The 24,068-nt window shown below is 50.7% G+C and overlaps 11 protein-coding genes across 11 annotated transcripts; 5 read left to right on the forward strand and 6 right to left on the reverse strand.

Annotated features, from left to right (window-relative positions):
- Positions 1-638: 638 nt before the first annotated feature.
- On the reverse strand, positions 639-1,532 carry Z517_06073 (uncharacterized protein; the record flags this gene model as incomplete). The annotated part of the gene is made up of 3 exons (XM_013427815.1): positions 639-934; positions 993-1,012; positions 1,156-1,532. The coding sequence occupies 3 exons, from the start codon at positions 1,530-1,532 to the stop codon at positions 639-641; spliced, it is 693 nt and encodes a 230-aa protein (XP_013283269.1).
- A 3,091-nt stretch (positions 1,533-4,623) lies between these two features.
- Positions 4,624-5,031, reverse strand: Z517_06074 (uncharacterized protein; the record flags this gene model as incomplete). The annotated part of the gene is made up of 1 exon (XM_013427816.1): positions 4,624-5,031. One exon carries the CDS (start codon positions 5,029-5,031, stop codon positions 4,624-4,626), a length of 408 nt encoding a protein of 135 aa, XP_013283270.1.
- A 1,406-nt stretch (positions 5,032-6,437) lies between these two features.
- On the forward strand, positions 6,438-8,231 carry Z517_06075 (uncharacterized protein; the record flags this gene model as incomplete). Its single annotated transcript, XM_013427817.1, has 2 exons — positions 6,438-6,530; positions 6,606-8,231. The coding sequence occupies 2 exons, from the start codon at positions 6,438-6,440 to the stop codon at positions 8,229-8,231; spliced, it is 1,719 nt and encodes a 572-aa protein (XP_013283271.1).
- Positions 8,232-8,534: 303 nt separating this feature from the next.
- Z517_06076 (uncharacterized protein) lies at positions 8,535-9,425 on the reverse strand (the record flags this gene model as incomplete). The annotated part of the gene is made up of 1 exon (XM_013427818.1): positions 8,535-9,425. One exon carries the CDS (start codon positions 9,423-9,425, stop codon positions 8,535-8,537), a length of 891 nt encoding a protein of 296 aa, XP_013283272.1.
- Positions 9,426-10,086: 661 nt separating this feature from the next.
- Z517_06077 (uncharacterized protein) lies at positions 10,087-11,284 on the forward strand (the record flags this gene model as incomplete). Its single annotated transcript, XM_013427819.1, has 4 exons — positions 10,087-10,193; positions 10,251-10,398; positions 10,513-10,766; positions 10,954-11,284. The coding sequence occupies 4 exons, from the start codon at positions 10,087-10,089 to the stop codon at positions 11,282-11,284; spliced, it is 840 nt and encodes a 279-aa protein (XP_013283273.1).
- Positions 11,285-12,019: 735 nt separating this feature from the next.
- Positions 12,020-13,648, forward strand: Z517_06078 (uncharacterized protein; the record flags this gene model as incomplete). The annotated part of the gene is made up of 1 exon (XM_013427820.1): positions 12,020-13,648. The coding sequence occupies one exon, from the start codon at positions 12,020-12,022 to the stop codon at positions 13,646-13,648; it is 1,629 nt and encodes a 542-aa protein (XP_013283274.1).
- Positions 13,649-13,908: 260 nt separating this feature from the next.
- On the forward strand, positions 13,909-15,357 carry Z517_06079 (uncharacterized protein; the record flags this gene model as incomplete). The annotated part of the gene is made up of 3 exons (XM_013427821.1): positions 13,909-14,625; positions 14,684-14,736; positions 14,967-15,357. 3 exons carry the CDS (start codon positions 13,909-13,911, stop codon positions 15,355-15,357), a joined length of 1,161 nt encoding a protein of 386 aa, XP_013283275.1.
- Positions 15,358-15,939: 582 nt separating this feature from the next.
- Z517_06080 (uncharacterized protein) lies at positions 15,940-18,597 on the reverse strand (the record flags this gene model as incomplete). Its single annotated transcript, XM_013427822.1, has 8 exons — positions 15,940-16,205; positions 16,538-16,683; positions 16,736-16,943; positions 17,011-17,285; positions 17,350-17,668; positions 17,729-17,886; positions 17,951-18,229; positions 18,320-18,597. 8 exons carry the CDS (start codon positions 18,595-18,597, stop codon positions 15,940-15,942), a joined length of 1,929 nt encoding a protein of 642 aa, XP_013283276.1.
- Positions 18,598-19,405: 808 nt separating this feature from the next.
- On the reverse strand, positions 19,406-19,783 carry Z517_06081 (uncharacterized protein; the record flags this gene model as incomplete). Its single annotated transcript, XM_013427823.1, has 1 exon — positions 19,406-19,783. The coding sequence occupies one exon, from the start codon at positions 19,781-19,783 to the stop codon at positions 19,406-19,408; it is 378 nt and encodes a 125-aa protein (XP_013283277.1).
- A 1,299-nt stretch (positions 19,784-21,082) lies between these two features.
- Z517_06082 (uncharacterized protein) lies at positions 21,083-22,653 on the forward strand (the record flags this gene model as incomplete). The annotated part of the gene is made up of 2 exons (XM_013427824.1): positions 21,083-21,948; positions 22,218-22,653. 2 exons carry the CDS (start codon positions 21,083-21,085, stop codon positions 22,651-22,653), a joined length of 1,302 nt encoding a protein of 433 aa, XP_013283278.1.
- Positions 22,654-23,203: 550 nt separating this feature from the next.
- Z517_06083 (uncharacterized protein) lies at positions 23,204-24,004 on the reverse strand (the record flags this gene model as incomplete). The annotated part of the gene is made up of 3 exons (XM_013427825.1): positions 23,204-23,309; positions 23,387-23,815; positions 23,913-24,004. 3 exons carry the CDS (start codon positions 24,002-24,004, stop codon positions 23,204-23,206), a joined length of 627 nt encoding a protein of 208 aa, XP_013283279.1.
- Positions 24,005-24,068: the final 64 nt, after the last annotated feature.

Genomic DNA, 24,068 nt, shown 5'->3' on the forward strand with positions numbered 1-24,068 from the left:
AAGGAATAATCTGGAATGATGGAAGCTGGCAGATCAACGATGTTGCCGCGAAGCTGTGAAGCTGCGGTGCCTGCGTCGGCCGCCAAGACCCAGGTAATTCGATAGCGAGCTCACCCCCTTTCGGGACTAGGGTGATGGCCGTGTGCTCGCCCCGGGCGTACCCCGGCTCGCGCAAGTCAGGGGTATACCGGGTGAGTGAGATGCGGTTTACGCACGGCAGGTCTGGAAACATGCCATGCCGTCTCCGCGGCGTCTTGCGCAGAAAACTCTACGCACGGCCGACCACAGGCATCCTCGAAAACATCTGCAGTATGCTTGGCCAAGCTGGCCGGCCTTTTTTGGGTTCTTGCTGGTGAAAATAGCCTCGATCTCCTCCAAGCTCCCGCCTCTGGTCTCCACAAATATGAGGTAGACGACGAGCACACCGAAGGCATCAAACACGATGTGGAAGACGTAAAATCTCCACGAGACACTGGCTATCACGATAAGGTGGGAGGGTGGGGGGGGGAAACGTATGTGTTGATAATGTGCACGATACTGCGGGCCAGGCTGTAGAAGGCTAGGCTCTTGGCACGAGTATTGTAGGCAAGGACTTCGGATGGATAGAGGGCTTGATTGGGCACCGGTTGAGACAACTATCAGTACACTGTCGTCGAAAGAGGTCCTCCGTATTGAACGTTACGTGCCCAGCAGACGGCGAAGGCCACCAAGAAGATGGTTCCGCTGACAGCCTTGCTGACGGCATGCTGCGCGATACAGGCAGTGATAATAGCCGTGGAGCACGTCATAAGGGTACCGCCAATCATGAGGAGAGTGCGGCGGTTGAAATGGTCAATTAGGTAGAGACTATTTAGCGAGGCGATCATCATGACAGGGGTCTGCAGCGCCTTCAGGAGAAGCTTCGTCTTGACGCTCGTGATGCCGACGGTGGCGACTAGGTAGCTTGCTCAGTTAGCCAGATACCCCATTGAATTTCATTGGCATTGTCTTACCCACCAACGGAAGATAGTAGCTGGTTGGAGGAAGTTCTCTCTCAGAAAACCAGGCTACGGCCACGACAGATAGGAGCGTGCACCAGGCGTGTTGAAGAGTTCCCCGAAATCCCACTATCGCTTGTCGGATCCAGTCTTGAACACAACGAGCAGTACTTCTTACATTTCTAGAGTCATAATGGCGGAATTCTCGTTGCCGTCGCCATGGTACTTGACCAGGATCTCCTTGGCTTTGTCGGCCGTGTCGCGCGCCATCCACCAAAGCGGCGTCTCGGGCATGTAGTAGACGCAGGCCAGGAGAACGAGACTTGGAATAGCCTGCATGGCGAGAGGGAGGCGCCAGGCCAGCACCGAGTCGGCCGGAAGGTAGCTGAGCTCGTACTCGAGCCAGGTCGTGGTGACGGTTCCGCAAAAGAACATGGCTTGATATAGGCCGGTCTGGAAGCCACGGTATGCGGGATACGCCATCTCCACGACGTAGGCTGGACCCGAGGCGTTGCAGATGACGGATCTGAGACCTAGAATGTAGCGGCCACCCATGAGATCAGGGCGAGACTGAGACGCAGCCTAGACGACGGCGCCGATGAAGCAGATGAGCGCCCCGAGGGCCATGCCGAAGCGGCAGCCGAACATGTCGGACAGCTAGCCGGCGAGGAGACAGGCGGTTAGCTGGCCTACGACATAGATAACGACCACAGCGCCGTTGTTTGCGGGCGTCAAATTAAAGAATTCGGCCAAGTTGGGTTCGGCTCAGAGGCCGCCTTTCATCCCGGTCAGCAGACTGACCACCACAAGACCACGAGAGAACGAGGGACGCACCAAAGGTGCGACTTGTGGCCATGGGGATGAGTATGGCGATGTAGCCTCCGGTAGCAAAAGTGAAGCCTCTGCCGCGAGAGCTGGACGTCGCCTTCCACACAACCCGCGAAAAGTCCTGCTTTATATCTCCAAATCCCTCGCCCCAGTCTCTCCTGAGCCGACCCGACAGTGTTATAGCCAGGGTATGCCACATTTTACGGCAATATGAAGATCATTTGATGGGATGTAGGGAAGAAAATTACACGCAAACGACGAGTAATAATAGGCGTATATCGTAATAGGGGGCGGGAGGGGACACAGGAGCTCATGACTAACCGTACCGAGTAGACAGGGTTAATCTTCACCCTAGGAGACTTACAGCCCGCTGTCTCCTCGAGGCTAATTATCGCATTGAGACAGCTGATTAGGGTGAACGACGATCTCCCACCTCCCGTCCAAGTCCCAGAAAAATCACCCTCCGAGCCTCATGAAACACCCAACATCATAGCCCTCGTACGCGGGAGGAGGGTGGCGCCTCCTCCATGTACATCTATTCGACGGAAGATGGACTTCGGCACTCCATCTTCCTGCGCGACCACAGTTTACGGCACCGAAGAGTAAAGCGTACACGGCGAAGAGGCGGAGTTGAAGGGAAAGAGTCAGTCCACTGTGCAGAGAGTATAATTTGAGGAAGTCATCATATCGAATTACACTATTGCTCCCAACACTACGTATAGTTCAGAACAGATCTTTCAGACACATCATAGACTGCCACTTGCACAGCCGGCTGACACCGCGGCATACTATCCATGCGAAGGATGTAGTGACGACACGTCCGGTTGCGGGTGGCGTCCCGGACTTCGAGAGCGAGTACTAACCGGGGACATATCAATGAGCACGCCTCTAACACTTCAAGTCCTTCCACTGCGGTCACATCGGCACTTTATGCAGCGCACCCCAAACAAGCGACTATTGCAGGGGGGGCCAACCGCACGGGCATCTCGGCGATAAAGATCCATCCATACAGAACAAAGGACTGGACGGGACCGTGGATCAATTCCAGGCGCCCACGCCCATGACACTACATTACACCGGCATAGACGAGTGAATACTGTCACACAGAAGCAGAGGCGGGCCGGGAAGGGCCTAACAAATACGGAGATACAGAACAGATATTAAACCTGTTAGGAGGAACCAATATCAAAGCAAACGCAGGAAGCCGTCGTGAGAGGATAGCTTGATTTTCTCAAAGCAAGATATAGGGGATACCTGTACATATAGTCGAACCGTGGTAAGGCTGCTATAGAGTGGCTGGGACAGTCTATGAAAAAAGAAGCAGAAGAAGCAGAAGAAGAAGAAATAGCTGATCAGCCGGCCTCCGTGCCATTCGTGTTGTTCTCCGTTCAAGTCAAGCCCGGACCTGATTCTTACGCACTTCCACTGAAAAGACCTCTACCACACCAAAGTGGCGATTCTTCAAAGGTGCAATGGCCGCTATCCAGACGTGCATGGAGGGAAATGCCTCGTTGAGCCTCTCGAGATTGTCTCAGTGGCTGTACCGAATTGACATATCGACAAAAGCAGCGATAGAGACATTGACCCTGTAGCCACCACGGATGCAAATTTTACCATTTGAGTCGCCTTTTTTTGTACCTGAAATCAAAGATATTAGGAGCATACTGAGATTGACGCATGCCCGAGAGCAGAGCATAGTCCGTACTAAGGAGAGCAAGAACCTGTCCAAACTAAATCTTTCATTAGAGAATCCTTGTAAGCTTGAAAGTCGTCCACGGCTTCTTGTTTAGGTGATAACGACTTGATTCCATCAAATTGAATCTTCTGAACAGCTTTATACGCGTAGCGTATGTTGTTCTCGGGGCAGGGCAGTAATCATCCATTAGCATGAGGGGAGTTTGGTCCGCTCATCACTACATGTGTCATCAGCCTTCGTCTTCAATGCAAAACAACGGAACGTAGCACAGACAGCAGAGGCTCACCAAAGTAATTTAGCCCGTCGGCGGCCGCCACTGTCAGGTATCCAGTAGGGTCATTAGCCCAGACGTCCCTGAGATCTTAGGCGTAGCTGACGACTGGGAATGTCGGATTGTAACTATTGTTGAAAGCAGTAGCGCAGATCAATGCATTTACTGTAATGATTGAACCATCCACAAACTCCAGGCCGTCAGAGTCACTCGTGTAATTTCTCAGTTCAAACAGTAACGTTGTTCGATGCCAATGCCTCCAGGTAGCCGTGTCCCTAAGAATACAAATGAGCAGGAGCAAACAGAGCTTAGGGGTGGCGCTCTTGCCGGGGTCAAGCGACGACAATCAAGTTCGAACTTAGGCACTGGGCAAAGGAAGTCAGAGGCTATGACCTGGGGCTAGCTAGGCACGGAACCCTTGTATTGCAAATCGAAAAACAAACTCATTATTGACACTCGACTTTCTTTCGATAAGTGAGGAACTCGTCCTTGTTCATGTCCCATTTTTGAGTTTCGAAAAGAACGCTGACCGGCCTTGAGGAGCGAAGTCAGCCGCGAACTCGGGTGTGATCCATGTCTTAGATCGATTAATGGCGTATAAATGTTTCACCACCATTAAACGCATTAGATTCCTAAAAGGCAAACTTATTTCTTCGCAAAGAAAATCCGTACCAGGATGTAGTTTGAGTACCATTTGAATAGCGGAGCTCCCCGATCCGATATTTGCTACCACCTTGTCTTGAAAGTCATAGGACGGGGCCCATGAAGCTGAATGAAGTAGCTTACGCTTGAAGTCGTGCAATCGAGGGACGTCTGGCCGCTTCCAGGCACTACCAGAGTCGTTGGTCACTTCATATGATTAAATGCACCATCACGAGCATACTCGAGAAAGCCCGCAGCATTGACGAAATTATTTCTGCTTCGTCAGTCAACGTTGTACCGTCTTGTTCTTTATTGATGGTGGGCGTCCATCTGCCTGATTCACCGTCCCATTGTGCTTTCGTCACATGCTGGTTGAGTCGTACAGATTCAGCAACTCCATACACTTCGGTCCTGCCCTCATAGTATTTGTAAAGTTCTTCAGCGCCGACGTAAGCCCGACTCCAGTGCGGATTACCCTCCCAGGAGTAAGTGTATGCGTGAGCAGGGACATCACAAGCGAGCGCACCTGTATGGAAGAAGTTTGTCAGTAACCTGTTCGGAGAAAGCGAGACTCGTAAAGCATGTACACTCACCCAGGATAACGATATTCCAGCCATGTTCCCGTCACGTCCGCATTCTTTTCTTAAATGACCATTTCAACATCCCCATCAGGAACGCTTTCTTTGTAGAGCTTTACCGCCGCTATACCTGTTAATCCGCAACCCACGACAACGATGTAAATTGGTCTTTCCTTCTCTATATAACTGTTCGTGTATTGAAACGGCGTAGGTGAAATATTGTGAATGAGATCGTCTGGAGATGGTCAACCAAAGTATATTCCAAAGTGTTGAGGCAAGAAAGGTGGCCCTAGCCAGGAGCAGCGATCGATTTGTCGCCCGCGTTCCACTTCCAGGCTGCGCAATCCCCAGGAATTGGCCGGGTTTATGCCAGGCTACCAATGCTCCGGTCTCTGACCCGTGGCGAGATACCCCAGTAATAATGGTCCGAATTTACACGTTAAAATTTCTCTACTTCGGTGGTAATTTTACCCTGCAACCATCCCGCGGTTCACTGGGGCTGGGATAACTAGACATATTGCATAATCGTCTACCAAGGAGTCTGAGAGCAGATCTGGATCACCCCACCGCGTCTACTCCCTCAACGGCCTATTGAGTGTTGACAGCGTCCCGCAAGCCAGTAGAACAAATCGTGCACGGTTCGCATGCCGTTTGACACTAATGGGGTTGTTACAGAATACAGGTGAGCCTGGTCACACAGCAAGGCTGAACGGGTCTAAGCTCGTAAGCAGAGCTGAGTACTCCGTAGGTGCCGTGCTCCGTACAGATCACGATATGGCCCACAGGCTGGAAATGGCCTTTGGTGGGGAGGTAGGGTTTGGACGAATGGGCTGTGTTACCGAAAACACATTCCGTGACTGGTGCGAATCGCACATTTACATACTAGTGCGATTCGCACGCATTAACCTTGCACTGCTATTATTACTACTTGACTATGGGTTCATCCTTACCTACATGTAGTTAGGTCAGGTCCAATCGCGGCCCGGGTAAATAGCTTCCCAGCATTTTGTTATCACTCCCAATCACAGGTACGGAGTAAACAGCATGTGGATATGTAGCACCACCGGGTCGCTGCAGGTTACGCCCGAGCCTCTCCCGAAATCTAAAATTTACATCCAGTTCGAGATTCAGCCAAGGGTTGTCGAAGAGATTTTTTGTTCTGAATAAAGATCAAGTGACTTAGATTCAAGGTGCGCCTATTCAAGGCTAAGGATTATCTGTGAGTGGAATAACTTGATTGATTAGGCAAGGAAATCTATCTAGCGCACCTGCGGATTTGTTGTGTGCCGCGGTGGAAATTATTCTGCTAACCTTCCGATCAGGGTTAGGGCAACATTATCTGGCCTCGTTGTCTTGAACAAGATAGGCATGTACCATCACATTCTTTGTCTCCAGCAACCACACTTTTCAACCTAGAACTCTTCTATACATGTTCATAACTCGACATGCCATTTCCAGTCTCCCCAGGCTTGAAAGTATCGAACAAGGACGTGGTGTCTTTTACCCTCGACAGGCCGACCTATGACAAGGATAAACCGGTACGCTGATGTCTTCCGTCAAGATCGTTCATTCAATGTAATTTTCAAAGCTGATCCCTTGCCATCTTGGTAAAGGTGCTTATCGACCCGGAAAACCCCTCGAACTACATCTCCCACCGAGATGCGACAGATCTGATCCTAAAACTTATCGCTGGTCTGAGAGCTGTTGGGGTGAGACCGGGAGACACTGTGTGCATCCACTCTTTCAACTCTCTCTATTATCCTATCATCTGCCTTGCAGTTATAGGCGTCGGTGCAGTCTTTGTTGGTACGAACCCTGGCTACTCAAGCTACGAACTACTCCATGCACTCAAGATTGCGAAGGTTCGGTTTGTGTTTGCGGAGCCAGCACTATCGATCAATTTTCACACCATCCTCCCAAAGATTCGCCTTTCCGTAGAGGATAATTTGTTCCTCTTGGATGGGAAATATACCTTGGGACCAGGCGATGCGTCCCAAAAAAGCAAAAGTGTCGCCAACGCACGTTCGTGGCAATCTTTGTTGGAACATGGGACGGCAGCTTGGATTCGGTTCGATGATGAAGAGCTATCATACAACACGACAGCGTGTTACTTTTACACGTCAGGAACAACTGGCCTTCCGAAATGCACTGCAACATCTCACCGAAACCTCGTGGCTCAGCATCAACTGTTTTACGAAATGAATCCCCGCTCTTATACGTTCCGTGCAGTACTGTGTATGCCTTTCTTCCATGTGGGAGCGTTGCCGGCGGTGTTGGTCTCTCAGTTCCGGGAGGGTAGGGAGGCATATATTATGCGACGGTTCGATCTAGAACCATTCTTATCGTACCATCCAAAGTACAACATCACTGAAGGTTTCGTCGTCCCGCCAATGATCCTGCAAATAATGAATAGCGGTTTCGCGGACCCAAATTCACCGAAATTCAAATACAGCTTGAGATCCGTCAAAAATATGTACTCTGGCGCGGCACCTTTATCGGCTGAGTTGCAGAAACAATTCCACGGCTGCTTGGCACGAGAGGCTTCAATGACTCAGTTATGGGGGATGACAGAGACATCGTCCGTTGCGACCATTGTTCCAAACCACCTGAACTATGGTGATTGTCCAAAAGCGTGGGAGCCGATATATGGCACCGTGGGAGTTCCGCTCCCTGGATTGGAGATGAAGCTTATCAACCCCGAGGGTCAGGATGTGACTGAGACTGGTCTAGGTGAACTCTGTGTCAAGGGACCGACCGTGGTGCGTGGCTACCACGATAATCTCGCTGCGACGAAGGAAAGTTGGGATGAAGAGGGGTTCTTCAAGACCGGTGACACCATTCTCGTTGACAAGAAGTCAGGCCTGTTCAGAGTTGTCGACCGAAGCAAAGACCTGATCAAGGTCCGGGGGTTTCAGGTTGCCCCAGCGGAGATAGAAGCTGTGATCCTCACCCATCCTCTCGTTGCCGATGTAGGGGTTATTGGACAACGTGAATCTGTGGAGGAGGAAAAGCCAAGAGCATATGTTGTCAGGCAACCGAACGTGGGCCCGACCGATTTGACCGAGGAAGACGTGCAGAAGTATGTAAGAGAAAGGTTGGCGCGCTATAAGTCACTGACTGGCGGAGTACGGTTCATTGATCAAGTGCCCCGAATGGCTAACGGAAAGATTCTCAAGCGCGTGTTGAGAGAAATGGCTGAATTGGAGCGGAAGCACTCGGCCATCAAACATGTCCTCTAAGAATTAATACGGTTCGGCTCATTTGTCAGGTCTATCAACGATTCTAGTCCGCGAAGATCAGGACGAGGCAATACATAGAGGGTCTAAAGGTTCTGCGGTTATTGACAAAGATCTGCTTCATATAGATATCTTCAATGCCATTCGAGATGTTGTCTGATCGTACCACCCCCCGACGTACTAAGCCTTGGTGTGCGATCCTGCTCGAACAAACAATACTCGTCCCAGTGCCTTTGGACTAAGGCCTTGAAACCAATTCTTGGGTTGCCATTAGACATGTCGTCATTCAATTGACCACGGACACAATCATTGTGCCAAGTAACCTCCATCGACAATGAACGGAGCGCCAGTGCACCAGCTTGCCCCATCACTTGCGAGAAACACGGCAACTTTGGCGATATCTTCGGCACGCCCAACAGTCCCCCAAGGATGCAAATCTGCCAGACTCCTCCGGGTTGCATCAGGACCACCAGCTATTTTAAGTGGTTCAAGTAGCGCCGTGTCGGTGAAGCCAGGATGCAAAGAATTGACATGAATGCGGTCCTTTGCGTATTCCAATGCCACGGCTTTAGTCATTTGTAGCACCGCACCCTTGGAAGCATCATAAGAGCTGGTGCCCGCATACCCGACCAGAGATACGATCGAGGCAATATTGACGATCCAACCGCGATCCATGCTGGGTTGATGTGGTTCTTGCTTTAACATTTGTTCGGTAGCATATTTCATACCTAACCAGACACCCTTTGCGTTGACCGCCATATCGGCATCCCAGACAGACTCGGGTGTCTCATGGATGCGCGGAAACACCGTCGGAGTTCCGGCCTCAGCTAAAATGCCTGCGTTATTAACCAAGACATCGAGTCTTCCGAATTGGCCAACGGTCTTATCCACTAGATTTTTCACGGAAGACGATTGCGTCATATCCGTTTGAACGAAAATCGCCCGAGACTGGCGGTCGCCTGCTGACGAACTCTTGTATTCGGAGTTGATATGGTCATGAGTTGGGACGCCGGGAGCTGTGCCATCTTCTGAATGTTTTGCTTTCGCGGTCTTAGGACTCAAGTCAGCGCACACAATGAATGCGCCCGCAGCGGCGTAGGCGATGGCAATCTCGCGACCAATACCACTAGAGGAACCAGTTACTATGGCAACTTTGTTCGCCAGTGCGCCCGAGGGCGCGATCGATGCTGATGCCATGCCGGAGTGTTCTTGGCTTATATTCGCGAGTCGTCGGGGCAGAGTCGAACTTCGAAGGAGAATGGAACACGATGGTAGTGTCACCGGGACGGTTGAGTTGTTGAAAGTAAACAGGCACGTCTATGTACTTGTAGACATGTAGGCAGGTAAAGTGCATTCTTTGTTCTGAAATATTGGAGTGTTGCTTCGACGACAACGCCAGGGAGGGACAAGGTCTGGGGCATGCCACATGCCCGTGTGCGGAATCAGTCTATTTCGTGAACGTGAGGATTGGTGGATCGCCGCCAAATTTGAACCTTTCGATCGCAGACATTATTACTGGTTCGTGGGATTTATGCCTCCCTCCAAGGAAATGTGCGATTCGCACCCGAGAATCGTTGTAACGAACCAATATTGCTTTGCCTGGGCACGGGGACATCCGCCCACTCCCCCATGGGGAGCAGTTGGGTGGCAGGTCCCTGGGCAGCCAGCTGTCGGCGAACCAAAATCTTGGCCTGGGAATTGAAAATCTCCCAGTAATTGTCATGGGCAAGCACACCATTTGCATGCAGGTCAACAGCATAGACAACATCTACAGTTGACGTTGGACGTTAACACACTGAAGTTCAGTGCTTGGGATTAAAAGATATCAATCTGACCCTAAGTCCGGAACCTCCTTGGCATGGCGAGAACTATCGCACCTGAGAATGCCATGTCTCTCTGGCAATGTCCCACAGGGACCAAGATGCACATTCTCAACCTAGGAAGTTTAGATGTTGACGAGGGATGGTAAGGACGGTGTACCTGGGCGACTTTGTCTGACATCGCTGGCTCTGACATTGCAAGGCTTCTTCTAGGTGCCAATGGAGGTTCTTCGAGCAATCCAAACCCCACGAATAAGCGTCGAAAGCTCATGTTGATTGCTGGATTGTTGGAACATCCCACTGAAGGTCTCATTCTTTTCGAGACGGGCAGTGCGGAGGACGTCGAGAAGGTGCGCGCCCTGCTTTCCAGGCCACAAAACAGCAGCTCCATTGACATTCGATGTGCCTGGAGTCATGCTGGGATCTTGCAAGAATTTGCTGCTAACATCTTCAAAATGGCGTAGGAGTGGGGAGCACAAGCAACCGACATGTTTCCACGGACGGATTACGATGTTTGTCACAAGCTACCAGAAGCCATAAAGTCCACAGGGAACGACATCAAGGACGTTCGGGCCGTCATTATCGGCCACTTGCACATGGACCACGCTGGGGGACTAGAGCATTTTTTTGATACAGACGTTCCTATCTATGTGCATGAAGTCGAATTTCAATATGCGTGCTGGGCGGTTGCTACGAAGCACGAAGGGGGCCTGTTTCTGTGAGTGATTGAGCTGCTTGCGAAAGTTCAATCCCCAGAACTTTGCATTCGATCGATTCCTTCAACTCTGAATCTGTCTTGCGCTGCCCTGGCTCAAGTCCAAGAAAAACCCCTTTTTCTATGTCTCAACGCATTCACTGATCACAGATTTTCTGCAACCAAGCCCTAGCTACCTGAGCCTTACTAGATTGAATTGGCAAACGTTGAACGAAGCACAGGTCAATCTGTTTCAGGGCATCACACTGCATCACGCTCCTGGCCATACACCTGGGCTATATGCTATGCAGGTCAACCTCGAGAACGACGGAACCTGGTTATGGACGACAGATCAGTATCACGTTCGTGAGAACTATGACCTTGAACACCCCCATGGGTGGTTGATTAGAGACTACAAAGCTTGGATCAATTCAAGCAGGCGGCTCAAGAGTATACAGAAACGGTTCCAAGCCAAAGTCATTTTTGGCCATGATTATGATGTCGCCGACGCCTTTATCAAAGCAAAGAAGTACTATGACTAGATAGTTATTCTAGGTTGCAACTAAAGTGTTATATACTAACACAAAGTAAATCGGTCTCTGCAAAGAGATGAGATGACCGGTCAACCAGGGGACATCTGCGATACGAGGTCGTGCACAAGGCTGCCTCTGGGAACGATACCAAACAGTAGCACCACCAAACAACCGAAGAAAAAAAAACACCCTTAGAACACAAGGAGGAGTGCGTGGGCGCAGGAGACAGTGCCATCCACTGCACCACGCAGCATAGAGAGTAGCACTCAAACGAGAACTTACGCTGAAAGACGTGTTCTGCTAACAACATACATACATAGAAGCTCACTAGTTCACTCCTTTTGGCTGCATAGCCCTGTTGTCAAGGGTTAACGGGCCTCGGTACATTTATCCGATCTCTCTGCCTCTCTTTTCCTGACTGTGATTCGCAATTTTTCGGGTCCTGAGCGAATCGCACAAACTCAAAACAAGCATCAAGTGCTGAGCGCCCACCAGCTGCGGGACCTCGGATGCTCTATCGGCAGTGCGAAGAAGGTAACTGTCCATCAGGTGTGTTGCTTTTTCGAGTGGCCGTCATCAATGAATAAAGAGATTCTGAAATTGCGGACAGTAAGTGGTAATTTGCTACGTTCGTAACCCGAAAAATCTCAATTTATATCGCGGCGCCGAAGGATTCACTTCCCATACTTGGGTACATCAAACCAGAAACAAAGCCTCCTGTGCAGTTTTGTCATTTCCCAAATTATGGCCATCAAAGTGGACTACGATGCGCTCATCGTGGGCGCAGGCTTTGGCGGCATCTATCAGTCCTATATGTTGAGCAATCTTGGCCTTACACTGAAAGTAATCGACGCAGCTGGTGATGTCGGGGGCACGTGGTACTGGAATCGGTACCCAGGTGCCATGAGCGACACTGAGAGTTACTTATACAGATATACATGGGACAAAGATGACTTGCTGAACTATCCCTGGACACACCACTACGTTAGGCAGCCAGAGATTCTGAAGTATCTCAACCACGTCACCGATCGACATGACCTACGAAAATTCATGCAATTCGAAACTTCCCTTACAAAAGCAGCTTGGGATGACACGAGCAAAACCTGGGTGTGTCACCTTCTCAAAAATGGGCAGACGGAAGCTTCCACCCTCAGAGTGCGATACCTGGTGACAGCGTTGGGGCTGCTATCCAAGCAAAATTTTCCTGCCATCGAAGGGTTGCAAACTTTCAAGGGGCAGCTTACCCATACCGGTTCTTGGAAGCCAGATGTTGAAACAGTTGGCAAGAATGTGGGAGTCATTGGTACAGGCTCGACCGGCGTTCAGGTGATCACCGATCTGGGCAGCAAGGCGAAGCGTCTTGTCTGCTTTCAACGCAATGCTCAGTACTCTGTACCCAGCGGGGACGGACCAGTACATCCTGGGTATCGAGAGCAAATCAATGCCAACTATGACACCATTATAGAGGACAACAAAAAGAGTATCTGTGGGTTCGGGCTGAAGGAGTCAACGAGGTCGTTCAATAGCTTCACTCCCGAAGAACGGGAGCAAATCTTCGAGGATCTCTGGAAGCAGGGCAATGGTTTCCGATTTATGTTTGGAGGGTTTAACGATCTTACCTTCAATCGGGAGGCAAATGAAGCCGCCTGCGACTTTATCAAACGCAAGATCCAGCAGATTGTCAAGGACCCGGTCAAAGCGCGGAAACTACTGCCGACAGAACTTTATGCCCGCAGACCGCTTTGTGATGGTGGTTACTATAAACAATTCAACAGGGACAACGTTGATGTTGTCGACCTGAGAGAGTCTCCGATCGTCAGGATAACAGCGAATGGAATTTTGACGGCCGATGGCGTCGAGCACGAACTGGATGTCATCATCTTCGCGACAGGGTTTGACGCGATCGAGGGAAACTACATGAGAATCGAGATCACTGGCAGCGATGGAACAACGTTACAGGAGCACTGGAAACCCGCAGGTCCTCGGTCTTACATGGGAACAACTGTGGCCGGATTCCCCAACTTTTTTGTCGTCACTGGACCTCAAGGTGCATTCTGCAACATTCCTTCACTCATTGAGAGTCAGGTTGAATACATCACCGAGTTGATTGCCGAGACAGAAAAGCGTCGACAAGAACACAAGACGGGTGTCAGTGTTGAAGCTGACCAATCTAGCGAGGATGCATGGGTTGCTCTTTGCGAGAATCTCTCGACGGGTTCGCTATTCAAGGAAGGTCAGTCATGGATTTTCGGAGCAAATGTTCCCGGAAAAACCGTCGCCACAAGATTCTACTTTGGCGGTCTAGGCATGTATCGACAGGAGCTACAGAAAGTGATTGACGAGGGCTTTCGAGGCTATGTTTTCAGGTATTGATCTGGGCGGCGACCGCAGGAAGAAGCCGACTATAACGGAAGTACCTAGTATTATAATTCCGTGGAACTGCCGAATGAGATGCGGAGATTTGTGCCTCGGGTCATAAATTTAAGCCGGGTATTGAAGGGGGGTTTGTGGCGGGGGGAAGCGAAGCCCAGGATATAAGTCGTACAAATGATTCGTACCCCAGCACTACACTTTCATAAGGCTACGTGCCTACCGTTTCGAATTAACCCAGTCAACATCCTAATCGACACAACATGTCAAGTTGGACTTGTGGACGCACGCTTTCCAAAGAACAGCGAGTGCGGAAGAGAGAAAAAGACAGATTGACGAAACGTCAGCGAAAACAGGCTGAACAGCTTTCGTCGTTGATGATCCAGACGGAACTCTCCAGCCTGCGAAGCTCACTAGACCACGCTGTACGGGTTATCATGCGCAGAGGATCGTCTGCCGAAGTACCCGAGGACTTTGGCGCCCCGGTCCCAACAGTACCACCGTCATCACAACATTCATGGCAGTTATTCCGTAATACAGATATATCCCACCCCCAGCCGAACTCGATCTCCAAGCCTGCTGAAACTATGATCACCCCGGACGCAATTTTACAAGTCGACGAGCTCTCTTCTCAAAATGGGGGCCACACTTCGCCGCATGGAGGAGGCAATGCAAGGCCTGCGGGGTGTGACAATTTGTTTTTTGAATTTCTCAATGAAACTAGTACCTCATTGCTTCAGCAGTTCAACGAGGCTTTTGGGCGTGTCTACAGCATCAGCAGAGATGAGGTGTGTGTAGATGAGCAACTGAACCAGGACGCCCTGATATCCGGCGTCCTGAAAGGATGGGACAGCTTACAATCCCGAAGCCGGCGGTGCCCGGTTTGGGACGTCCTTCGCACCATAGACGAGGGCCTTTTTCTCCTCAGTGACATTTTGAACAGATTGTGCATGTTACGCGCGGTACATTTCATGATCCTGGTGCGTCCTTCCAGCGTATGATACATCTTTGCCGTGAACTACTGACATTACTCTTCAGGTTTTTGTTGGAGCTTGGACTTTCAATGACGTTCCACCATGGTATCGACCTCGGTAAGTGTTTTTCACGACCAGAGTCTGATGTTCCCACGGCACTAACTGTATAAACCGACCATCCCAGCTTCGAGTCTCACACGATCTTGTGGTCGACTATTTTGCATGGTAAGTCATTCTGACAAAACGGCAATCCATCAGGCTTTCTCGATGATCAAGAGTCAGCCGCTCGAGAGATCGGACCCCGTTCCTTGTTCAAATTTGGAAACCCTCTCACTAATACTAACAAGGCCCGGGATTCGAGAACGACTGACCTTCTCCGGTAGCGAAATTCTCAACAACAAATTCTGGAGATATTTTGCGCTTTCTTTCCGGCTCCACTGGCCTGATGATAGACATGAGGCTTATTGCCTTGGAGATGATGGCCAATATCGCTTCTCGGGTTTATTCGAGAAGAAGTTCCGGGACATTGGTTCATGGACAATGAATCTGGAATTCTTCGATGCATTCCCTGAAATGTACGACGACATTATACCCTCTACCGCAGTTCCACTAGGTATTAGCCCAACCATCAATTACAGTGAGCTCTGCACGATGCTAGGCCATGACAGCGCAAACCATAACAACGAAAAGGAGAAGATGAAGGAAGTCGCATTCTATACCCAGGAGGAGCTCCACTAACGCGTCCACCAATGACCTCTACACTTTGAAGCACGGAGAACAGCCAGTTAGTATACACCTAACGGAAGGGTTCTTGAGCCGGAGAACTTTCAAGATCCAAGTTGTCCGGAGTCAGACTATCGGGGCTGCAGCAACATAACTATGCCATATGAGCACTCCGAAGGAGGAGGGAGAGGTCTTTTCGAGCATCATGCATCTGTGGTAACAATGTCTGAAATTATACTGCTTCACCATCTAACTGTCGCCTGTGCTGACCCTTTCAGGCACCTCATTCTTGTCATGTACCGCAATAACGTGTCGTCATGATGAAGAATACGCCATCGTAACCGTGGTGATGTTCTCGCCGCAGTCTGGCCGAGGCCTTGAGTCGTTTTAGCATGTCAAGCCAGGCTCTGCATTCTAAGACGGCCCAGAAGGAACACTCCGCATGTCCAAAGACTTTGGGCTTCACTGGCCTCACTCATGCGTGGGTGGGCTGCGATTGCAAGGACAGGGAATGGGGTAATGGTGATTGACATTAATGGTAAACAATTGCTTCGAGACAAAAAGCCAATGTGGCCCTTTCCCGTTGCCGGTTCATCCTTAGGCTGCTCTCTTCCGTGTGATATGAGACTCATCTGTAGGATGCAGCTCTGGGACAGCGAGCTCGTCACCGAGGATGCCGCCAATCTCTTCCAAAGTTTTACCCTTGGTTTCTGGTCCGTAAAGCCAAACAAGCAAGGCGCCGACTGGGCCAGCAAGAATAAATACGAGGAAGTATTTCCATCCAATGTCCCCAAAGGCATATAAAGCACCGCTGTTACTGAACGTTGGCCAGTTCAATCGAAGTCCTGGGAGACGAAAGTCCACTTATGTGATCAGAGTACATACGCTCAAGTACAAGCATCCGATAGAGAGTGTTACGCCCTTGGCACGCAAGTGAGAGGGCAAAATATCCGAGACATACACGTACGACGTGCAGTCCCAGGTCAGTGCGTACACGGCACAATACATGAAAAAGGCCCAGATTCCAGCAATGTTGGCAGACCGGTTGGTGGTGCCCCCTTACCAGGCGACAATGGCTGTCTGGGCGCGTGACAAAGCTAAAGGCGGAATTCTCCAAGTGCTTCTGCATTTTCGTCTCCGGTTTACTTCACATAGTACGAGAGACCACCACCAGAGAGCTCCCGATGAGTCCTACCGTTCCCAAGATACTGGAATCGGTTTTTCGTTGTGTACTCAAATTCCCAATCCTCCCATCGCGGCTCGTCCATCAACTCTAGGAAGTGGATCGAAGATCCACACCATGGGCCGAATACTTTACCGTCAACTTTTCCATTCTTATACCTATGTGACAGGTAATCAGCACGTGCTTTGTCAGAGTTCCAGGACTCCATACCATGATCGACAGCCAGATGTCCAGACAAGGTCGTTCATCAAAGCGTCCTTGTGCTCCTGAAATTCATCGACCGCTTCAGATTTGGGGTGAAGTGATTTGACGCCAGAGCATTGGATCTTGTCAACTGCCCGGAATGCATATTCGAGGCATTTCTCGAGACAGGGGATCAGAGTTCCATTTGCCAGCGGGAAATTTGGTCCGCCAATGACTGCAATTGATGCTTGTGAGTCAAGTCCATAATTGAGAAGCTGGCACTGCACGCGGGTAGTACTCACTGAAGTAGTTGGGGAATCCACTAGCTGCCACAGACAGATAAGATCTTGGCTCATCCTTCCAAATTTCTCGTAGATCCTTGCCGCCGAAACCATACACCGGGAACGCTGGCTTGTACGAGGTGTCGAATCCCGTTGCACAAACTATGGCATCGACCTCATACCCTTTGCCGCTTTGAGTTTCGATGCCGGTTTGATCAATTTTCAGAATGGGTTGTGTCTCAACATCGACGTTCTTCTCCACGAGAGACTCGAGATACCGATATCCAGGAGTCAATCTGGAAGAAGCACCGCGTCAGTATCGAGCAGAGGCGAAGCTTTCACCGCCAGGAACTAGCCTACCTTCGGCAACCAACCGCAAATTTGGGAATGATCGTGCTTGCCAGCTCAGGTTTTGCGCTTAGGCGCTTGGCCATGGCTTCGCTCATGGTCTTGAATGCTGCCTTTTGAATAACCGAGTCTTTATATTGAACGTCAAAGAACGTATTCATTGCGCCTTCAATTCTTTTCCGGTATGCTCGATATAAATCCGGGTTGTTGGTCCATTTTTCTTGTTGTTCGGCGCAAAATGCAGTTTCGCGTCCTTCTGGGGCGAAGTCGGCAGCAAATTCTGGTGAGATCCACGTCGCAGATCGATTGAAGGACACCATGTGTTTGACGACTACAGTAGGCACTCTCAGTAACATCCCGTGCTCCCTCTTGTAAGGCCAGACAAACTCACCGCCTTGTAGTTCAGGTACAATCTGAATGGCCGACGAACCGGAGCCGATGACTGCCACCGTTTTACCGGTAAAGTTATAGGTATCGTCCCATCTCGCAGAATGTGCCAGGTGCCCTTTGAATTCACCGATGCCCTGAATCTCAGGCCATTTCCACTTACTGCATGCCGAATGTGTGAGCGTGATCTATCGAAAGCGATTTGGAGGATTCGGAGACGACTCACTTGAGAAATCCTGCTGCGTTGATGAGAACTTCCGCTTGAGTGTCAAATGACTTCTTGTTGTTCAGGTCTCGAACACGAAGGTCCCATTGGCCGGTCTCTGTGTTCCACTCTGCGCTCTCAACCTCGTGCTCGAGATGGACGTAGTCATATACACCATAGGCCACAGCACGACTCTTGAAGTAATCGAACAGCTCCACGCTTCCTACGTAGGCGTGGCTCCAGTTGGGATTTCCTTCCCACGAGTAAGAGTAGGCGTGAGCTGGAACGTCGCATGCGCAGCTGAAAGAGATCAGCATCGACAGGTAACATGGCAAACACTTCGATTAAGACTTCCGACGACGGATCTGTCCAATAGCAAATCCTACTTACCCCGGATACCGATTTTCCAACCATGTCCCTCCGACTTCGGCATTTCTCTCATAAATGACCAATTCGACAGGCTTGTCCTTGAATCGATCCTTGAACATTTTTACCGCAGCGATGCCAGAGACGCCAGCACCAATGACAACAATACGGATCGAGCGTGGCTTGCCCATATAGGTGTTGGGATAGGCATATTGTACTGCGTTCTCGGTTGGAAATGCTCCGGATTCGTTGACGAGGCTGTCGTTGCCTTGCCTCTGATTCGAAGCCTGAATAAAGCCCATCTTTGCCGTAGCTGCGGTCCAGCCAATTCAATAATCTCGGCCGACTGGGTAAAGGAAATATAAATTGCAGGACGTATTTGGGAATAGTTTTCGCGAGAATAGTCCTACATAGAAGTCTTCAGACCGTGACGAATACGACTCCCTTGGTTTTGTAGTTTTGAACCCCCCTTCTGGTCAGCCTGCGGAGACAGCGACGAATTCTCGTTGAACAGAAGCGACAACGCGCTCTCCAGATTTAGGAAAGGCAGTGTCACAAGGGTCAGGTCATGATTGCGCTTAATGGGAACTCAGCAACGAGGCTTTTCGCTCGCCTGCACCTCAAACGAATCCGTGCGATTCGCACTCTATGTATTCTTGAGTGATTTTCCCTCGAGTCGACGCGAGATTCCCCTGTTTCCATACGACTCGCAGTCTTTGTGGGGTCGGTGGTGGACGGGGATTGGGGCGTACTATGGCTTTCTTCACCTCAAAGACGGTCGACAGATCCTCGTCAAGAATGTGCTCAGATTACGGCCAGAGAGTGTCCTGATGGCTTCATGGCGGTCGTGATAGTTAACAGTCTGCATCATAACATTGAACAAAAGCCAGTATATCGTGTTTGTTTTCTTGAGTGTTCTGCTATTGTTGAAACACCCCTTGGTTGCGAATGGCCGGCAAGATCCAAAATTATCAGACTATGAGTTTCTACTAGAGAGTCTGCCGGTCCATTGCAAACCAGACCTAGGAAATGCTTGTCGTAAAAAGAAAGCGCAAGTCTTGAGTGATCTTTTTGGGTGATCGCGAGTGTGCCCGCACCACTTAGCGTCCGTTACAACTTAGAGACATCATTCAATACCAAATTCGCATCAGCACTGTCCCAGTAGAACGCGTTGCCCACTTTCACAACAGGCATCTTTGGATAAGGGTTCCATTCGGACTGAACTGGAAAGGCAACGGAACCTCTGCCAACCCAGAGGTCGCCTCCTGAGATATCCATGTGAGTGGCTGTCCGCTCCTTCACGTCTGGCGGCGCTCCCTGTTTCACTGAAGGGATGGCACGTAAGGCGATGGCTGGTTTGCTGGCATCTGTATTTGGTGGCGACGTGTGCCGCGCTTCCGGGGTGAATCCCATCGGTACCACATGCTGCTGCGAGAGTCGGTTTTCACTTCCAGGGTGACCTCGCCATGGGCTTTGGGAAATCCCCATTGTTCCCGACCACCATAGATCGCAGACTCGTTGTCCAAGACAAGCGAGATGACGTAGTCGTACGTTTGACCTTTCCACTTCGCTCAATCCAATGGACGTATTCAGTGTATGCCCCGACCGTGCTCATGTGATAGTTGAAGACGGAAGACCGACATGGTGGTTCATTTTCAATATCGAAAACGTTTGGGATGACTGCCGTCGCTACTTCTGCCGTTGTAGAGTATTCTACCGCAAGCAGAAGAGCTTGAACTATAATGTGTCGATCGGATATGGTGGTGCATGTTGGGGGATCGAAAAGCTGTTCACAGCAAGTTCTCCGGCGGGCATGGTGAATGGTGACGCAAAAAATTACCTTGACTGTGCTTGATTGAGGTCTGTCCAAGTTCTGCACAGAGTGGAAGACAATGTCGCAGCCGCGGTGAAGCTTTTTATCATCTCTCACCTTCGTAGAGACACCCAGGACCAGGGTCTGCCCGTCCTTTGAGATGAGGGCTCAACGACTCCATGGAGACCATGCGGAATGGCAGGCCCAGCATTGGCCAATGCCGTTTGACACGTCCACTGACATTTTCACCATGCATGGCGGCGGCGCTGGCGTGCGACCCGCTCGAGAGAGGAAAGATTCGCGGGCGATACTTTGCGTAGCCCACGGTTAAGCGAATGTGCGAATCGCACAGTGGGACTGCGTCGGCACCGACCATCTTTTAAGACTAGTCTGACCGTGGCGATGGCAGGACCACACTTCCTGAGCCGTCCTAGACAAGGACAAGACCCAGACTCTTTCTGAGGCCGGCTCACGATTCTCATAGCTCTCGCCCGTTGCCGGGTTGAGTACGTAGTATATATCATAGTACTGTAAGGAATAAATAGCCTAGTCCACGTACCCTGTTATTAATCGTAGATGCTAGAAGAGCCACGACTAGACCAGCGACAGCGTTTCACCCCAGCAGGAACCTTGGAAGCCTTACCTCCCGCTTCTGCTTCTGGCGAAACTAGGAGTTTCAGATCATTGCCCAAGCCCCGTCATGCGCCGGGTTCGTTCCACAATGCGGGGTTCGTTCTGGAGGCGGGGTCCCAGTACAGCCGCGACGGTCAAAAGGCTTTCTAGATTTCGCCATGAAGGAAAAAGGGTGACTTTATTGCCAGTCTGCCAGTCCAGTAGTCTTTGGTGCCCCCATCTCAAATCGACGAAGCTGGGGGGAGGCTTTCGACCTTCAACTCGACTCCTCTTCCATCTTCATCTTAGCAGATCCCCTCCAGCATTCCTCTATACACGCATTCCAACCCAGAATTTTCGCAATGTCAAACTGGTCCTGTGGTCGGAGTCTGACGCAGTCACAACGTGAACGCAAGAGAGAGCGGGACCGGGTCACGAAACGCCGCAAGAAGGAAGCGGTCGACTTTTCCGCAAAGATGCTCCATGCAGAGTTGGCCCACCTGAGAAGCTCTCTCAAGAGCGTCATGGGTGCGATGGGTTGCACCGACCCTTCGACCGTGGTAGCCTGCGACAATGCCAGAATTCACGAGACAATGTCCCCGTCTCAGCAGTCACTGAATCCCTGGACTGGTCAAGATGTGGGTGAACCGTTGCGGGACGATCTACTTGCACCGTCTGATACCTCTTCGTGGTTAATTGCGGATACTGTTCTTCCAGCGCAGCCGCTTCCAGAGCAAGGCAGTCTTTTCGGTAAAACGTCATGCGCGGTGGCGCCGTCCCTACATTTACCGGCTCATCCTTCACCAGACCGAGTACGCCTGACGCCGGGCGAGCACATCAAGTACGAGTTCGGCAACGAAACGAGTACCTTTCTTTTGGGACGATTCAATACCGCCTTTGAAGGCATTTACAATATCGATCGTGGCCTGGTTTGTCTGGACGACAGACTCAATCAGAACGCCCTGATCCGAGGGGTCCTTCGAGGTTGGGATAGTCTACAGCCTCTAGCGCGTCGCTGTCCTCTGTGGGACGTTCTTCGCAACATTGACGAAGGTCTTTTTCTCCTCAGCGAAGTCACAACGAGACTCTCCATGCTTCGTGCTGTCCATTTTATGTTACTGGTACGGATTGTCGAAGATCGCAAACCTAAGACCTCCACCCTAACTCTCCTGCAGTTTTTCATCGGTCTGTGGACCTGTAATGATCTTCCTCCCTGGTACCGGCCAAGGTGAGTTTATGGAAACATCATGTTGAGATTTTGTTCGGAGTTGATCCTAGAACAGACCATCTCAGCTACAATTTCTACATTCGACTGTAGTAGACTATTTTGCGTGGTAAGATCGGGCCACCGCCCCTGTTGAAGCCATGTCGTTCGTATATCAAAGCCGTTTCTCTCAAATGGCCGAAGTCGCGGAGATGGACTTTCCATGTCCGATTGTTGCGGAAGCCAAATACAACCGATAGACTGACTTAAATCGAAGAGCTGACACAATGCAGGCCAGGACTTCGAGAACGTTTCACCTTTGCCGACCCACAGCTATTGAACAATAAATTTTGGAAGCTTTTTGCCCTATCGTTCCGGCTTCACTGGCCATATGAGTTGGGCGACATCTTTCGCCTAGACGAAACCGGTCTTTACCAATTTTCGGGTCTGTACGAAAAGACGTTTCGAGACATCAACACATGGACCATGGACTGCGAATTCTTCCAAGCATTTCCCGAAACGTACGACGACATCATGCCGTACGGGGGCATCCCACCAAGCATCGACACCATCCTCAAAGACCACAAGTTTAGGGCGATGCTCCAGTCTACGCTCCAACGTCTGCATTATGAGGAGCATGCCAAAAAGGACGGCGGCCATCTCCCGCGGTATCTTCCACCTGCTGAATTCAACAGCACAGCAAGTGCACAGATCACTCAGGATGTCTAAAACCCCGGGGGGGGGAACAATATTCATATTTGTTTCCCTCCACGGGAGGGTTTTTTGACCAATCCGGTGTATACCGGCGGACGCTCGACTGTGGGCTACCCTGGCCCCTCGTGTATAAACGCCCCTGTACTTTGCCTTGCGCAAATCTTCCGGGTCCTTCTGCCGCTCATGGTGGGGGGGTTGGAACTTCTGTCACAATCGGCTCGATGTTACCATCAGAGATTAATTTCACAGCCGCCTCAATTTCATCCGGATTGTTTCCCAGCGATCCCCTTAGCTCGAACACCCCGAGTCACCAAGTCGGATGAATTGAAGGACACTTCGAGGATCACACAAGTTTTCGAACCGATGGGTGTTTGGATTTGCGAAGATGGATTTTCTGTCTCTTCTTCATCGGCTAACAACCCAGTCTCACACCGCATAATCACCGGGTGAAAGCTCTGGGTCCCCCCCGGGGGGGGGGGGGGGGGATGACAGAATTCCGTCCCCTTCTTCGAACAGTATATTCCCGTGCCGTATCTCGGTTCCACTGACCGCTTTCATCATCTTTTCACGTCTCGTGAGACATGAACGCCACTTCGTTCGTGTTCTCAAAGTTCATAAACCCCGACGGACTCATAAAGGTGTTGCTATCAAAGTCCCATTCGCCACCAGGCCTATAGACGATGCTGAGTGTAAGTCACCTGCATGGAATTCACGAAGTCTAGGCGCTATGGAAGAAGGGAAGACGTACTCAAAGATCGTGTCCGGAAATAGACATCTATCTGCCGAGAGGAACAGTTCACCGCCCAGCAGCGCACTCAGGTCTGGCTCTGAAAGATCCATTGACGAGGAAGTCTGGCCGTGGCTCGCCGGATTGCCCACGGCTGTCACGGGCTGGGCTGGTGTCGGTGTCAGCGTCGAGATGCAGTGGTTAGACCCTGGCGATGTGATACTAGAAGGTCGCGGGACGGGTGGTTGTCTGTCGAATTTGGATTTGATCTTCCGCTTGGCCTCGGAGAAGATATTGTAAGTCATGTCGGCCGCCCAGAAGGTCTTGCCCAGTTCCGCAAGCACGGCCATACACATGTCTAATTGGTAGATGCTGAATTTTTGGCGCAGCCCGTCTGAGAAAACCGAGCCATAGAGGTGGATTTGCATGACGGGGATAATCGCGGTGATTCTAGAGTCGGTAGCCAAAAAGTCAGATGGTTCTGCTGCATACGCAGAGACTCTGGCGTTGAAGAAGTAAAGACACGAGAGACATGTCCAAGACTTACATGATTGATTGACAGCGATCGATGAGGCTTGCTTGCCCCAAAGTTACAAGGACTGTGCTGGCTGCAGAGGCAGAAGCGTACACCTTTTCCATGATGGTAGGCCGCCACAACTCGTACTGTTCGGGGCTGAGGTCTGACGGAGCCTTGTGTATGTAC

The sequence above is a fragment of the Fonsecaea pedrosoi genome (genome assembly GCF_000835455.1).
Source record: "Fonsecaea pedrosoi CBS 271.37 unplaced genomic scaffold supercont1.4, whole genome shotgun sequence".
Taxonomy (NCBI): Eukaryota; Fungi; Ascomycota; class Eurotiomycetes; order Chaetothyriales; family Herpotrichiellaceae; genus Fonsecaea; species Fonsecaea pedrosoi.